The sequence below is a fragment of the Phytophthora infestans genome, genomic scaffold, assembly GCF_000142945.1.
Source record: "Phytophthora infestans T30-4 supercont1.2 genomic scaffold, whole genome shotgun sequence".
NCBI lineage: Eukaryota > Oomycota > Peronosporomycetes > Peronosporales > Peronosporaceae > Phytophthora > Phytophthora infestans.
In genome coordinates, this window is record NW_003303757.1 from 5438868 (window position 1) to 5455277 (window position 16410).

Consider the following 16410-nt stretch of genomic DNA (forward strand, 5'->3'; position numbering starts at 1 on the left):
TCGGCCAAAAAGCTCTCAAGAAAGACGACCATGCTGTCCATATGGACCTCACATACGCCTACCTCATCGCATACGTGTTTAACACTGCGGCGGTGGCGTTCGCGTTCTTGTTGCCTCGACAGAAGCACGAGGCTCAAGCGATGAAGCAGACTGGGTACAATAGCAAGCTGATCGGGGCAGCAGCCGTCGTGATCTTCCTCTTCTCCGTGGCTTGGGCTATCATGACCAATCAGCTGTCGCTCTGGAGCTCGACCTCGTGTCTGCGTATTGCTGGTGGTAGCGGGTGCTAAGATCTGCAGTTGGTGTTGCGCGAGCCACCTCTAACCAGATTTGAGATAGTTTAAAATCTTGCTTCTGTGAGAGAAAAAAAAAACAATTGCTGGTTGTGTCCGCTGCACTGTTTGATAGATATCACTTCACGGCAACGTACAGTAGACGTAGTGTTAGCCCAGCAGTAGCGAGAACGTTCACCGGCCTTGTTCGTAGAAGATGCAACACGTTGCATTTAGCATTAAGGAGGAACAAATGTGGCCATCTACAGGTCATCGTCGATGTCATCAAAAGCTTCGTCGATCCTGCCCCACAGCGCATTGGCAGCAGTGAAATGGTCTGTTGCTGGGTCGATCTCGAACCGAGCGATCCGTTGTTTAGCTGGTACGTGGATATCTGATGTCGCCACCGTCATATACGGTTATCACTATCATCAGTGTCTAATAGCTCAGCACAGTTCAACAGCATCTCCGTACCGCCAGCAATTTGCGAGCTACTAAAGTCCCATCGAATGCCCGTCACTGACGCGTAGAGGCTCATCTGGTTCCTGGTCATCACAAAGACACAAAAGGTCAGCCGACGTCTTCTGCATGTACAGTAGTCAGCTGTCTTCGCTTCGCACTTTGCTACGGGGATGTCGTTTTGGTGTTCAGCGTTGTACTGCAGCAGCTCTTGTCGTGCCTCTTCGTACTTGTCCAGCAGCACGGCCAGCGACTCCTTCGACGTCGTATCATCCCCAACGCAACGCAGCACAAATCGGGTCAAGGAAAACTGGCCGACAGCTCCAAACTATTCACATGGAACATGCAACTACTGCAACAAATAGATAGGAAGAGAAGGATATTGTTCGTTGAGGCGGAAGCGGTCCAGCTGCACGGTCATCTCTCTCTTGATAGCTTCCAGCTCCTCCAGTTTCTTGTGCAGCTGCTCGTTGCGTTGCTTGGCCATTTGATCCTTTTCCTCCCACTCGCTCAGGTTTGCGCGCAGGTCTGGCAGTACATCATAAATATAAGACAAAAAAGCAATAATAATTTGCAGTACTTTTGCTTACGTGCAAGCTGTCGTTGTGCCGCGCTCTGGCGGCTTTGGAGCGAGTGAGCGATGTCCTTGCGCTTCTGCACGAGCGCGCGCAGTCGAGCCGCGTCCTTCAGCGCGTCTTCGTGAAACACACTCTCTACCTTGCTGCATATCTCCTGTATCTCGGCCCAAGACTTGCCGTCCGCACTACGTGCCGCCATAATTCAAAATTTACAAGTGCACAAATCAATTTTTTTTGGAAATAGTCCAAATTGTGCATCGACGTCGAGCACCCAGTCACTTTTGATACTGCACGATGTCGTTCCGGTCTCTGCTGGAGGCGGCCATGGGCGATGCCCAGGACCTTTCGGCGGACGAGGTGGGGCGCATCGACGCACAGGTGGACATGCTGGATGAAGAATACCAACAATCTGACGGTCTAGAAGAGAGTGACGACGCGTACGTGCCGCCGTCCAGCGAGGACGAAGGCAACGGTGGAGAACGAGAAGAGGAAGACTCAGACATTGAGCACCAATTATGGGGAAAGTCTCGCAAGCGCAGACGACGGGGGGGCCGACAAGGTCGTCGACGTCGACGTGGCGGACACACGGGCAAACGCAGCGTCACAGCCACCAAAGTGCCTCCAGAACTGGCCAATGTACTGGGTGAAGCCAACATGTTGTACGCTTCCCATCAATACGACGAGGCTATTACACTATTGAAAGACTTTATCAAGAAGGCCCCGACTATCCCAGACCCGTATCACACGCTTGGTATGATCTACGAAGACCGACAGGACCGGATTAAGGCTTTGCAGTTCTTTTTGATTGCATGCACATTGACCCCGCAAGACGCGGAGCTCTGGAAACGCGTCGGTCGTATTGCAAAGGACGAGAAGAACTTTGACCAGGCTTTGTTCTGCTTCAAGAAGGCGAGCAGCGCAGACCCGAAAGATAAAGAGGCGCTGTTCAGTTATGCAGAGCTGTGTCGAGAACAGGGCGACAATCGACGAGCAGCCGAAGTGTTCAAGAAGCTCACAGTACTGATCCCAAACGACTTGTCGTTGTGGATTCAGATTGCTGAGGCCTATCATTGCAATGAGCAAGAAGACGAGGCGGTGGAGGCTCTGAAAATGTGCATTGAGAAGGCGGCGACGCTGGATCCAGCGAGGAATCAGCACTCTTCGAAGTACGAGCTTAATGCAGTGAATATGCTGGCGGATTTGTACATTACGCTGAAGAGATATCGCGAAGCTATTGATGTGATCCATCATCTCCACTCACGGTATGCCTCGACTCAAGACCCTGAGCAAGTGGAGGGCGACCCGGGTGGCCTGCCGCTTGATATTGCCGTAAAATACGGTATCTGTCATCTTTTCGAGCGAGATTTCACCACGGCTATGTCCATGTTCACGCATTTATTCGCCCAGGACGTGGAAGTGTTTGGCGATCTGTACCTGGACGTGGCGGATGCGTACATTGCGCTAGGAGATCAGGATCGAGAGGCTGCAGCGATTCTGCAGCAGTTGTTAGGGCGTGAGGAGTTTCCGGTTGAGCAGATCTGGATAAAGTTTGCAGCGTGTCACGACCGACTGGGGATTTATGACGTTGCTGTGGAATATTACGAGAAGGCGTTGGCTCACCAACGCTCGTCACCGGACTTGACTGTGGAGCCGGAATTGATGCTGCAGGCTATGCAGGCTACACGGAAGAAAAATAGACCAGTAGAGGGTATCGTGCTGCTTAAAGAGTACTTGCCAGAGACCATGTGTCCTCCGATCCGACCTTACTGGATCAACACGTCTCGTAAGGGTAAGGATCGAGACTCGGGCTCGGTACTAGACGAGAAAGAGGCCAAAGGAGATGCAGACAGTGATGCTGACGAGCTGGAAGAAGAAGCGGAGGATGAAGAGGATGCCGAAGAGCAAACTCGTATGGAAATGGCCCACGACCCGTCCCTGTCCGTTGATGCGATGGAAAATGGTATTCGTCTGAAACTCCTGATTGAGTACGGGCATCTGAAGAAGCTGTCGGGTGAGGCTGAAGTGCTGTGCCAAGTCGGCATCCCCATCATCTTGACTTCTCTTAGCCAGACGTCATTCCGATTGTCTGGTCGCGTGAAGAACCCACTGGTAGAGCCTCAAGACGTTATTTCAGAAAGTGACGCGCAGTCGATGGGCTTCCAGGTGTTGAAATCCGAGTACCTGGTGGATATCACTGACGCGAGACAGCGCGAGTCGTTCATGGGCATCGTCATGCGTGTGGCCCAACAAATAGTAATCTCGCGTGCGCTTGGCGAACAACAGTACTACAATTTGGTGATCGATGTTGCCCAGACACTGACGGAGTTGGGTAAGTACGTGGCAGCGATCGAGCTATTGACGGATGTGAACACGTCGGATAAAATCTCCAAGCCTACTCTGCGCTTCGAGCTTCGGTTCTTAGCGCTGGTGATTGCCCTGGAGTTTAAGGAGAACCGCATGGCATACGAGTGCGCGCGCTTGAATATCATGGAGGACCCGCACAATCTCGGCTACTGGAACCTGTTCTCGCGCGTGATCGCTATCACGGGTGTTTTCTCGTGGCATCAGAAGTTCTTAGCGAAGCTGCTGCGTGACGATCCCGAGAGCTACCCTGCTATTTTGCTTGCTGGCCATCAGTCGTCGGCCTGGGATATTGCGTCGCTGACGGTGGGTGAGCTGACGCTGGCTCACCAGAAACACCCAAATGATCCGCTGACGCTCTTCTGCATCGGCTTGGCGTTCCTCTCGGCCTCGATGCAACGGACTATCAACGACCGACAACACACTGTAGCAAAGGCCTTTGCGTTCCTGCAGCAGTACGAGCGAGCCCGTATCACCGGCCCAAGTGATATTATTTCGGATATTCGTCACGTCGAGGCCTGGTACAACATCGGTCGCGCTCACCAACAACTGGTATGTCGTTTGATTCATGTTAATGGTGTGGAGAATATGTTTTTTTCTGACAAAATATTTGTGGTGGTTCTACTGCAGGGTTTGTTTCACTTGGCAATCCCGATGTACGAGCGAGTGCTGCGGTTCTTTGAGGAGAGCAAAGAGCAAAAGCGCGAGGTGCCACCGGAGTACTTGTTGTGTCGAGAAACTGCCTACAACTTGTCCCTCATCTACAAACAAAGGTACCCAGTTTTTGCTTGTTTCCAGACAAGTCGCTGACCATTTCACTTGCCGTTTTTGTAGTGGTGCTAATGACTTGGCCAGATACCTCATTGCAAAATATTTAACCATCCAATAGCTTGTGAACACTCCAACAAGTATTTTTAATCAAAGAGATTGAACATTTCAACAAACCGAGAGGAGATGCAAACGACTCAGGATTACTACGTGTAGTATGAAAGCAAACTTTACAGCTAAACAAATATTCATAGGGGGAGTCGAACATTAAAAACTGATCAAAAAAGTGAGCAGAGACGTGTTTAATTTGTTAGCAGAAGAGTGCTCAAAAACTGAGCATAGAGAGCAAAGGGGGAGTCGAAAATGACGCACTTAAGTGAGAAGAAATCCCATCCCTACAAGTCGTAGGCCACGATACGAAGATCCGGGGATGCCAAAGCTTAGTGATCGCCAGCGATTTCTACGGGAGATCCACAGTGTGTTGGCTGTAGCTGCACTGGAGGAAGCAGACAGTGACACGTTGGGCATATCCACTGCTGATACCGAGGTCCACGATGAGAAGTTTCTCTTCTCTGAAGTTGATGCTGTTTCTGATGTTCTTCTACTAGTGCAATCATCCCGCTATCTTGTTGCCCGAGAACGCCTCCCCAAAGCTACTGTCTTCCTCGCCGATACATTTTTCACTCAACCCCGGATTCCGAGTTCCGAGTGATAACGCGAATGGATAAAAACAGCTTCCAGCGCGTTCTCATCCGAGACAGCCCGGTGTTTGCCACTACTGCACATTGCAAGCAAGCTCCAGCTTGGTTTCAGCTTGTTGTTGCTCTGGATCGGTTCGGGAATTATGGCACGGGGGCATCGCTTAGTCGGTCTAAGCGATTATGGGGAATTGGAAAAGGGACTGCCGATGATTACACCGATCGAGTTGTTTGTGCTCTAAATGAGTTGGCGGGACGTTTCGTCCGATGGCCAAGTGCGGCTGAACGGAGAAAGTCATCACGCCACATGGGGAGCATGGGCTTCCTCGGTTGTGTGGGCTTTATAGACTGCACTACGATTCCTCTCCCTCAGAAGCCAGCAAAAGACGGCGAGTGTTTTTTATAGAAAGAAACGCTACAGTTTGAATGCTCAAGTTGTATGCGACCCCTGGCGTCGAATAATCTCGTTTCTCAGTGGATGGCCAGGCTCGTGCTCGGACAGCACTATCTACCAAGAAGTGTCCCTCTCGAAGCCTGAGCTGAAACATCGCTTCTTTTGCAGTGGGGAATATTTACTTGCAGACTCGGCATACCCTGCCGATCTCTACTACAACACCATAGTTCCTTCCTACAAGTCGAATATGCGAGGATCCGACATTGAAGAGTTCAATATTTGTGTCGCGCATGCCCGGGTTGTCAATGAGCATGCCATTGGCGTGCTAAAGAACGGATGGAGCTCACTTAAGGAGGTACGAACGCAGCTCAACCATGATGACAGCATGAAAAGCATTTTGAGGTGGATTACGGCTTGTATCATTCTGCACAACATGCTGATCGACTTAAACGATGAATGGAGTGACTCGGAGTGCTCGTCGAGTGAAGAAGATGATGATGACGATGTACCGGTAATGTACGATTCCAACGATGACGACCCATATCTGTTTCGGCGAGAGGTTAAGCGCCGCGCAGTTGCTGAAGGACGCCAGCCCGGAGGAATTCTGTGGTATCGGGAGCAGCAAACTCTACTTTGAAGCTTAATTTAACCTAGATGCGAGCAAGCATAGTTCAGGGCTTACTTGTCAATACACAGCACATCATATTGAGCTTGAAGGATCAACTTCACTTAGCAATGATAAATCGACGATGTGTATATTTTTTAAAATGCAATAAACGTTTTCGAACGGATCCGCAGTGACTCTTCTCGATTCCTCGGTATTGAAAATGATCGAGACGTTCTCCGCTTATCCAAACAGCCGCAAAAATGCCTCGATCTCCTTCTCAGTCTTGTTTTGGCGGAGCAGCTCAAGCACAAGCTCATGCTTGCGGACCGAACGCCGCTCTTCGTATTCTTGCTTACGCTGCTCAGTTTCTACAGCGCGTTGATGACTTTCCGCTTCTTGCTTCGCATTCCATTGGCGACGGTCCTCTGCCAGCTTTTTGTTTAAGTTGTCAGCTTTAGCTTCCGTATTACGCGCGTACGCCGTTGAGAGCGAAATGCGAGTATCATTAGCGGTCGTGGAGCGTTTGGTTTGGTTCGTGTCTTTTTCATCTACTTTGTTGCGTTTCATATCTTGTACAAGTGCCGAGTTTGTTCGTTTCGAAGATGCAACGCTCTTTCCGGCCCGCGCAGTTGAACTCGGTTGCTCGTTGCATGTCGTCACTGCACTTTGTGATAAACGTTGCGATTTCTTGGAAGTCCGTTAAACTTGGCTGATCGATGCATGGCGTCAATGCGCTTTGGGACGAGCGTTTCGATAGCTTCGTAGCTCTGCTCGACGAAAGTTTTTCCTGGAGTGCTGGCCGACTCCTCGTCCGCTGCTGCAAGTCTTGAGGCTCCGCGCCAGCAGTACCATCCGTGGGAACATTCGCGGATGTTTGGGTTAGCTCACTCGCATCAAGCGACGCAGGTGGTGTTGGCGTGGCCATCGAGGCCAAGGTCGATTGTGCAAGAAGGGAAAAGGTCAGGTCGCCGTCACTCCATCCATCGGTCATGCTGGTGCCCTCTTTAAAGCTACTGTCCTCCGCGTGATCACTTACATCGCTCGCCACCACGTCACTCTCATCAGTGTCAGGTAAACCGAGCTCCACCGTGGCCGATGGCGTAACATTCGCTTTTAGACCAAACATAGTCTTCATCCTACTAAAGTGAGGACACATTTGTTCCAGTTTTTGTGGGATTGACATCCCTTCGGCAAGCTCACGGCGAGATATTCCCATTCCCGTCTCGGTGTGACTTGCCTTCAGTGTTCGCTTAAAGCGGCGCATGTAGGTTTTCCAGCGCTGTTGCATATTCCGACCCGTTAGTCCCACCGCACGCAGCGCATCATTGTCAGTCTTGCTAATAACATGTTTCGATAGTGCTCTGAAAGCGTCAATTTTCTTGACCTTTGGCTTTCCACCGATGCGTATCTTGTCACCTGAACCGTGAACAGCCGCAAAGTTGTCCTCGACCTCCATCCACACAATAATGAGATAGTCGTCTCGCGAGAGAGGGATACTTCGGTTTGTTTCCTCGTTCTCAATCATGTCAGCTGGTGTCGTCGTCGCCATTGCGTCCTGCAAATGACCATGTGTCCCATGCACACGTCGTTTAGTGTCTACATCATCACCACGGCCGTTTAGCTTAAGGAACATCGGCTCTTACTCGTACGTATGAAGAAGAACGTGGATTGACAACTGAAAAAAATAGCGGTAGGTGGCGCCAAGTACCGCCTGAAGGGAACCAAGGAACGAATGAACGACGGGACCTGCTCACTTATCAAAACTGCTCAGTTCAAATATAAGCCACCTCCAGAGGTGGCTTACTTTGAAAGTGAGCATCGCTGTCAAAATTGTGAGCATAATCCGAAGAGAATTTTTAGCACGTTTTTTGCAATGTTCGACTCCCCATGTTGTTTTAGCTTTAAATCAAAAAAGCAAAACTAAAAACAATAAATAGAATCAAATTTTGCTTTTATAATTCTTGTTTTGACAAAAGCAAAAACAGAAATAAAAATGGAGCTGCTTTCTTTGAAATGTGCTTTGTTGAAAAAAACCTGAAAGCAGTGAGCACTTTTTTTAAAGTGAACATTTCTTTTATTTTTTTAAGACAATAATTGCTAAGGAAAAAGCAAAAAGAACTGTTCACTCTTGAATTTCAGAAACAAGAGTGAATGACGACAGGGGAAGATCTATGGCAGCAGATGCTGCGCGACTGCTCCGTGCGGTCCAAGCTGCCGGTAGCCAACCTTCTGGTGGTGGGCGACGCGGAGAGTGGCAAGTCGGCGCTGCTGGCGCGTCTGGATGAGGCTAAATCGACTCCCTCGGAGACAGCTGACGAAACGCACGCTGTGGACACGCTGTTGGCCTTCAAGACACTCGATGTGCTAGACCCACGCGCGAAGGAGAGCGGTGGCGATGCCTCTGGTACTGAAAATGCGGCTACACGTTCTGGAAGCGGTAAAAACTCATTTCTAACTGCGCTTTATGTGTTTCAGAGGACGTGATAGCGCATATCGGCACGTGGAGTCTTAATGACTTGAGTCTAAAGGACCTCATCAAGATCGCAGTGAAGCCCCAGACGCTGCAAAAGGTGAGAGTTTTAGACGAGTGCTTAGATGGGGAAATGAGGCGAATTAGTTAACGAAGTGGGCAATTATTTGGTAGACGGTGGTGGCCATTGTGCTGGACCTTTCGCGGCCCTGGACCATCAAGAGCTCGCTGGAGCAGTGGCTGTCGGCGCTGGAAGGACATTTACTGGAACAGATCAACCAGCTGGCTTCGGAGACGAGGAACGAGCTGTACGCAGCCATCAAACAGCACATTTTGGCCTACGAAGACCCGGTATGGAGTGGAGGACGAGCTGCTGTAGTGATTGGATACTGATTTTTAAGTATTGATTGTCTTTACAGAGTGTCGACCACTCTGCACCGACGCCCATGGACACGTCTACGAGTGAATTCGTAGGTATTTTTTGTTTAAAGCTGAAAGAAAATGTCCTCACCTGTAAGTTTTCTCCATTTAACAATAGATGGAAGAAGGCGTGTTGTCGAAGAACTTGGGTGTGCCTCTTGTGATTGTTGTGGCCAAGGCGGATGTACGTATTGATGCTGGCGCGACCAGAAGGTGTGCTTGAGTCTTTTTATCACTGTTTTGCTGCATTGTTTCTAGCTACGTCCAGAAAATTCTGTCAAAATGGACTACATCGAGTACACGTTACGCCAGTTCGCGATTCGATGTAAGCCGCGTCGATATGTTTGTGTTGCTACTAAAATAAGTGCCATTTATTAAAACGCGACTGTGCAGACGGCGCGTCGGTGGTGTTTACCTCTGCCAAAACTGAAGCCAACGTCGATACACTTCGCAAGTATATTCTGCACCGTGCGTTCCCGTCCCAGTTCAAGCTCACGGAGCCTCCGCAACTAGTGGACCACAACAGTATTTTCATCCCGTCGGGCTACGACTCGTTCGAGCTGGTGAACCAGAGTCTTGTGGGCTCGCAGGCGCGCTGGCCCACTGACAAACCGTTCGAGAAAATCGTCCTGGCGCCGACCGAAGACACGGAGGATGCTGCTGCCGTGCTGGCTAGTGATATTCGTGTGGACAGTCACGACCAGTGGCTGGAAAAGCTGGAGAAGGCCGCCGGCGCTGGTCTGGAAGAGCTGCAGAAGCAAAGTATTGAAGCCGGCAAGAAGGCGGAGCAGGCAGCAGTCGCGCGTCGCGCTGCCGCTGATCGCCGTAAACGTGAAGAGAAGGACGTGAGCTCCAAGCACCTGCAGAACTTCTTCAACAACCTGCTCAGCCGGCCTGAGAAGACCAGATCTTCTCGGTCTATGAGCGACAAGAAGGTAAATGTAGTTGTTCGTTCTAACGTGTGAGTGCTGTCTAATGTTCCTTTTTGTTGTGTTGACAGAAGGAGAAGAGTGACCAGTCGTTGGGAGAGCAGGAGACAAAGCGCTCCGCTGTTTAGAACCCGCTCTTGTCATTTTATCTTCAGTGTTTGCGTCATTTCCTGCTACTCATTGTCTGGTAGTAGACAGCGAGGCAAATACACTGAGCAGGAGCTCGTTGAACGCGCTACCAGATGAGTCTAAGCGTGTCGTGGTATCCTGACGTTTCCTTGCTGTGCACGTCTGTTGTTCCTGCTAGGCATGTGAACGAGCCAAGTGTGATCTGTGTGTGTCTATTGCGTTTCTATTAATCGTCTCGTAAAAGTTCTTCGACGCTATGGAGCGAGTCTCGATTGTGAGTGGCAGTTCTGGATTCATGAGGTGGAAACGACGGCGAGTGGGTGAATAACAAGGAGTGGATACTGTTGACGGGCGTGGGAGTGTCCAAGGCCAGATGCAGGGACTGCCGCCGTTCCTGCACGCGAGATAAGCGTCCTTGTGTGTCTCGGAGCATTTCGACCAATCGCTGGATCTCTTCCAAGTTGACATTCATGCTGTCCAGCTCACTGTTGACCGCGATGCCGTCTTCCGTTTGGAAAGAATTGTAGCGCGACGGCTTGCCACCGGAAGCCGCCCCTGATGACGACGTGCCTGGGGGTCTCTCTTCTGCAGCGCCGTTGACAAAGGAGATTCTGTTTGTCCCTCCTTCTGGGCCTTCCACGATACTACTGACGTCTACAGCGTGTGCATTGTCCAGGATTTTGACATTATAAAGCCGTGCTTTCAAGCGGGTATCCAGTCGGCGCTTTTCAGCTTCGGCAAATAGCCGGTCGTGAATATGTGGATACGCCTCGAAGATTTCCTCGGCGTCGTTCCTCTCCAGCGATTTCAACTCGCAAAAAGTGCCTGCGATCACTGTACAAGAGCGCGTCGTATGCCGCAAGAGACCGATCTCGCCGAAGAAACTCCCTTGCTTAAGTACGACGAGAAGACCTTCGTTATCGGGTGAGATGACTTTGACTTTCCCGCGACTGATGATAACCATCGAGTTGGCCGGGTCGCCTTTGTGGAAAACGACGTCGCCGCGCATGTATAGCGCCGTCTTCAGCCGCATGACGCACTCTGCCAGACACGAATCGGAGCAGTCTTGGAAGAGCGGAACAGTGGCGATGAGGTTCCGATGGATGTACAGCGCGATTTCAGCGCGTAAAGCTGGCGAGAGGTCTTCGTCCTCGTAGATGGCCTTCTCGTATCGATCGGACGTGTTCTTCATGCGCCAAAGAGTCTCGTAGTAATTTCTCGCGCTTTTTCGTAACTCGCTAGGCACGTGAAGCGCCTTCAGGTCGCTCATAACCATCCGAACTTTTTCCTGGTATTGCAGAGCTCGAGAACTAGAGCCGATCACTCCCGCTGTAATGCTCGCAAGTGTGAGACATTGGAACAAGAAGCCCACAACGCCCAGGAGAGCACTCACGAACTGCCACTTGGGTTCGACTGTTGCTGCGGAGATATTTAGCATCAGAAGCACAGCGGAGTACAGTGCCTCGTTGTAGGCGAGCTGCTCGTCTTCCACGTCGGTTAAGCCCAACATTGGTCCGGCCCAGAGACAAGCGACCCAGTGGATGAAGGAGATATAACACGCAAACACTTGGACAGCATACGCGAACTTCATGTACTTCCTGCGCCATTGAGAGTGTGAGGTTGCAATTGGGAAAAAAACAAAAAGTAGCCGCAAAAGACTTACTGAACGAATTTGATAAGTCGAGTGACACGGAAAAGTTTCTGGGTGGACAACAGACATTTAGTTTGACAGGGGAAAAAAACTACTGACCAGGTTGCTGATCGTACCGGGACTTTCATATATTTCACAGAAGCCTTGAAAGCTTTCCGCTCAACACTGGAGATGCCGGTAGTGTTGAAGCTGATGATATATTCGACGGGGATCGACCCGATGACGTCCACGATAAACCAGGACTGTTAAAAGCAAGTTTAGTCGCGTTGATAAAACTTTACATTAAACCGATTAAAGCACCCACTTTGACGTAGTGCTTAGCGACCAAATGGCTGTCCATGATGACCTCGGTGTCTTCTACGTATCCAGTTCTGCAATTGAACGTCAACTTTTTGAGTTTAGCCAGAAGAAAAACATCATCGTCCGTACCGGAAGTTTAAAATGACATCTATCAGATAAATTGCATCGGTAGTCTTGTTGAAAGCGAACCAATACCAGAGATCGCTATCTCCGAATGCAATCGTGTAGGGTACACGCCAGATGAGTAGGATAGTCGTGATAGCGAGAAGAAGGTCCCAGCAGTATCGGAAGAGAGAATCCGGCAGCAGCATGTACTTGTACGTGCGGTTGGAGCGAGCGAGACGAACTAGACGCTCCTGCTCCGCCACTTTGAGCGATACTCGGTTGGACGCCGGCACCACCTCACCACGAGCTCCACCCAATGCACCACGCCACACGCGTCCGGTTCTCCCCGTGTGATGATCTTCATGAGGATACGCTTTTCCTGCAGCGTCACGGGAGACGGCACCACCTTCGACTACGTTCCACATGCTATGTCAGACACGTACACACTCTGGATGCCGCTAACCCCAATGAGTTGGCTGCTCGAAAACTGACCAAGCTCGATAAACGAACGCAGCCAATCGCGAAAGCTATTTTCAAGTCTTACGGTTGTGTCAAGAGCGGTTGAACTTTAGATGCAGACTACTTGACGATTCAAGAATAATAGCAGCATGCACTGGTGTATTCATGTTGCGCACGATCTTTTTACAAGCTAGCAACCGCGTACATCTGCTCGATCTCCCCGCTGTACTTCTTCTCCACCACTGATCGTTTCACCTTCATCGTGGGGGTGAGCTCGTTGCCGTCGAGAGAGAAGTCGCGTGGGATGATGAAGAACTTCTGAAGATGCTGAGCCCGAGAGGCGGCATTCGAGTTGGCTCGTGCCATGCCCTCTTCAATGTGCTTCTGAAACTTGTCACACACCTGCGCTTCCGGAACGGTAGTCGCACTGCTTCCGATCTCCTTGGCCACAGCCAGAGCTGTCTTGTCCAGCTTGTCGGTGGGCGCTCCAGTAGCGTCAGGCTCCACTCGCAGTGAGCAAAGGAAAGTTAGGAATTTGCGCTTTTCGCCGATAACTATCACGTTTGCCAGCACCGGGAGCTCCGCCTTGAGAGCGTTTTCGATCAGAACAGGAGGCACATTTTCACCTCCGGACGTAATGATGATCTCCTTGATACGTCCAGTAATGGACAAGAACCCGTCCTTGTCGATCTCACCAACATCACCCGAGTACAGCCAGCCATCGTCGTCGAGAGTTGCCTTGGTGGCCGCTTCGTCCTTCAGGTACCCCATAAAAATGTGACGACCCGTGTATTGGATCTCGCCAGTGTCCGAGTCAATTCGAGTCTTCGTGCCTTCCATCTCGGGACCGACACTGCCGATCTTCCATTTCTCTTGTGTGTTGATGGAGTGAGGCCCCGTGCACTCGGACTGTCCGAACAGCTCGTATAGAGGGATGTTGAGAGTGCTAAAGTAGCGAATTACGTCTGGAGCAATTGGAGCAGCGCCAGTCAAGAAGGTGGTGCACTCATCCAGTCCAAGAGCGCTACGAACTTTGCTCAAAAGCAGATAGTCTGCAGCCCAGAAAGTCAAGCTCAAGCCTGTCGCTCCATACTGCGATTGGTCGGCGTTTTTAGCGCCTTTACTCATCGCCCATGTCAACAGTGACTTCTTGAGTCCTTCCGGTGCACCACCGAGCTTTTCCTTTAGAGATTCCATCATTTTCTCCCACACGCGAGGCACTCCGAAGAACAAGTTGGGACGGACTTCTTGAAGTGTTCCAAGCAGACCACCGCGTAGAGCGTCTGGGCCTGCAAAGTAGACTTCAAATCCGATCGCCAGTGGCAAGTGGATGTCCAAGATTTGAGCCGCAACGTGGGAAAGTGGTAGGAAACTCACGATTCGCTCAGCGTCTCCCAGAGCTGGCAGAGTGTTCATAGCTGCTGCCACAGTCCACGTCAAGTTGTCGTGGGAAATCATCACAGCTTTCGGAGGGCCCGTCGTGCCGGAAGTGTAGATGAGCGTGCAGCAGTGACCAGGTAGCTGAGCTGCCATCCTTTGGTCCAACAAACGCTCTTCCACGTTTTCACTCAGACGAAGGAAGTCGCTGAATGAGTAGATTGGGACGCTACAGTTGATGTCACGGGGTACGTCGGTCTCGTTCCACACAACGAGAGCCTTCAACTTGGGGAGCTGCTCCACCACGGACAGATACTTGTCCAATTGTGCTCTGTCGGACACCACCACTACCTTGGCGTCGCAGTGCGCGGAGATGTACTGACAAGCTTCGGCGGTACTGGTAACGTAGACTCCGGCGATAACCGCGCCAGCCATAATGGAGCCCATGTTCGTGAATAGCCACTCCGGGCAGTTGGGTCCGAGCACGTTGACCGCTTCGTGAGGCTCCACGCCGACATGGATGAGGGCTCGCGCGAACTGCTGACAGATTTCGTAGTACTGTTTCCAGGTGTGGGTGGCCCACTCGCCATCCTTCTTGATGCTGAGTGCTCTTCCATGCGGTAGGCGAGACACAATCTCTTTGAATGCATCCAGAACTGTGACTGGTTGGCGAGAAGCGATGTCGTTGCCACTTCCTGGGGTGGTGACACGCACTGGTGCGAGTTGATCGGTCTTCCAAACTCCCATTGTCTTTGACTTAGTTGGTGTGCACTGGATGTCGGCAGTTGAGAAGTGAAGAACTCAACTCGTAGAGGATGTGGGGCCTATCCGAAAGATCGATGGACTCGTGCCAACATGCTACCGTTTTCACCTGATTATGCGGAAGTACATATGTACTGTATACGATACATGTATCCGCTTCGCAAAAGTCTTGCAGTCTGTATTGGGAATCCCAATTTGGGATTTGGGATAGGCTGGGACAAATCACACTCGTACAGTAGAAGCTCTGGGCTTTGCCGTGTTTGCGATTTGAGGTGTCCGTTTGCAATTGTACGGTGTGCACATGTACAGTACTGCACCCCGTTTTCGCGGGGGTGGACCATATAGGATTTGCAAGTAAATCATATTTAAGCATATAAACCTCAGTTCATTTGGATTCGGATCATCACACCCGGCAGTTTATCAAAGGTCCAAGTGCGCGAAAACGGGGTGCAGTACTGTACCGACATTGTGTCCAGCAACCAAATTGGTTGTTGGACAGACTCCACGTAGGTGTTTATTACCAAACACCTACGTGGAGTCTTCAAACTTTAATCGGCGGAGAGTGTTCTTGAAAGAAACTCTTCTTAACTCGTCTTAACGGCAATTCGCGTTTACTCATACTATACATGTAGTACATGTACGCTGTAATGACTTTACATTCTCGACGGAGACGCAATCGTGATACATAATGTATGAACTTGTATTAATACATGTACATATTCTCGCTTACATGTAAACGATCAAACGTTTATTAGGCCCTGGTCTAAGTAGAAAAAACCGAAACTCGTTCTGAAATTATTAGGCCCTGGTCTAAGTAGAAAAAAACGAAACTCGTTCTGAAATTTCTGCCTTTTGATTGGCTGAGAGCAGAGCGAGCGTTCCGAGTTTATACCGTTCTGTGTGGGGTCCTCAGAACACCTTGTGGAGGTCGGAACGAGTTTGCTGTCTCTGCCACAGTAAATTCCGCTCCAGTCGTTCTGATCCAACCCAATCCCTTCTACTATTCTCGGAACAAGTTTACTTAGACCAGGGCCTTACGATTCACTGTACCGGGTAATGCACTGCAGTCTCAGTGACTCACACTTCATAGACAGCTTTATGCAAATGCAGTCCACGTTTATTAATACCTTTGGGGCCCAAATTGGCCTTTGTCGTCGTTTGGATGCCGGCATCGGGAAACTTGCGACAGGATTGCTCAACACTTCTCCACCTCCACACCCATCGAGCTATCATCGGGTGGCGATCGAAGAAGGAAACCCAGAGTCTAAGCGATACCGAGGTGGCACTCGCTGCGGTTGAAGGCACCCACCTACAGTAGCCAAAGCTTTGTTAAAGTTGATTTTGCTTGAAGGGGGATTTCTGAGCCATGCTCCGTCCAAAATGGCTGTTGAGGTGCTGGTATTGTATGCTGGGTCGAAGAATGGGTAAATCCCGTCGTCGCACCCAGGATGCCGAGGGTAGTCTTGAAGGTAGCAGTTTCTTTGGCATAAGCAGAGCTCAAGTACTCGGTGCTTCCCTGCACGGACGGTTCCTTGAGCACTCAAGCGCAGTTTGGTCGTGGAAACGATGCTGAGAATGTCTGTCGCTTTCACACCGTTCATCAGGTTTTCGTGGCCAACGAGAACTGCTTCTGCGGCACCAGGATAATTCTGCCAACGTTGTCGATTTCGG

At 50.5% G+C, this 16410-nt stretch overlaps 7 protein-coding genes across 7 annotated transcripts; 2 read left to right on the forward strand and 5 right to left on the reverse strand.

Moving 5' to 3' along the window:
* Window positions 1–535: 535 nt before the first annotated feature.
* On the reverse strand, window positions 536–825 carry PITG_01994 (uncharacterized protein; the record flags this gene model as incomplete). The annotated part of the gene is made up of 2 exons (XM_002908533.1): window positions 536–666; window positions 747–825. 2 exons carry the CDS (start codon window positions 823–825, stop codon window positions 536–538), a joined length of 210 nt encoding a protein of 69 aa, XP_002908579.1.
* A 255-nt stretch (window positions 826–1080) lies between these two features.
* Window positions 1081–1218, reverse strand: PITG_01995 (uncharacterized protein; the record flags this gene model as incomplete). The annotated part of the gene is made up of 1 exon (XM_002908534.1): window positions 1081–1218. The coding sequence occupies one exon, from the start codon at window positions 1216–1218 to the stop codon at window positions 1081–1083; it is 138 nt and encodes a 45-aa protein (XP_002908580.1).
* A 385-nt stretch (window positions 1219–1603) lies between these two features.
* PITG_01996 (transcription factor, putative) lies at window positions 1604–4480 on the forward strand (the record flags this gene model as incomplete). Its single annotated transcript, XM_002908535.1, has 3 exons — window positions 1604–1909; window positions 1994–4222; window positions 4301–4480. The coding sequence occupies 3 exons, from the start codon at window positions 1604–1606 to the stop codon at window positions 4478–4480; spliced, it is 2715 nt and encodes a 904-aa protein (XP_002908581.1).
* Window positions 4481–8318: 3838 nt separating this feature from the next.
* PITG_01997 (dynein 1 light intermediate chain, putative) lies at window positions 8319–10202 on the forward strand (the record flags this gene model as incomplete). Its single annotated transcript, XM_002908536.1, has 8 exons — window positions 8319–8574; window positions 8613–8707; window positions 8782–8958; window positions 9027–9077; window positions 9146–9211; window positions 9286–9352; window positions 9421–9962; window positions 10028–10202. 8 exons carry the CDS (start codon window positions 8319–8321, stop codon window positions 10082–10084), a joined length of 1311 nt encoding a protein of 436 aa, XP_002908582.1.
* A 109-nt stretch (window positions 10203–10311) lies between these two features.
* Window positions 10312–11676, reverse strand: PITG_01998 (Voltage-gated Ion Channel (VIC) Superfamily; the record flags this gene model as incomplete). Its single annotated transcript, XM_002908537.1, has 2 exons — window positions 10312–10620; window positions 10726–11676. The coding sequence occupies 2 exons, from the start codon at window positions 11674–11676 to the stop codon at window positions 10312–10314; spliced, it is 1260 nt and encodes a 419-aa protein (XP_002908583.1).
* A 68-nt stretch (window positions 11677–11744) lies between these two features.
* Window positions 11745–12347, reverse strand: PITG_01999 (Voltage-gated Ion Channel (VIC) Superfamily; the record flags this gene model as incomplete). Its single annotated transcript, XM_002908538.1, has 4 exons — window positions 11745–11786; window positions 11853–11978; window positions 12041–12107; window positions 12166–12347. 4 exons carry the CDS (start codon window positions 12345–12347, stop codon window positions 11745–11747), a joined length of 417 nt encoding a protein of 138 aa, XP_002908584.1.
* A 392-nt stretch (window positions 12348–12739) lies between these two features.
* PITG_02000 (long-chain-fatty-acid-CoA ligase, putative) lies at window positions 12740–14724 on the reverse strand (the record flags this gene model as incomplete). The annotated part of the gene is made up of 2 exons (XM_002908539.1): window positions 12740–14206; window positions 14264–14724. The coding sequence occupies 2 exons, from the start codon at window positions 14722–14724 to the stop codon at window positions 12784–12786; spliced, it is 1884 nt and encodes a 627-aa protein (XP_002908585.1).
* Window positions 14725–16410: the final 1686 nt, after the last annotated feature.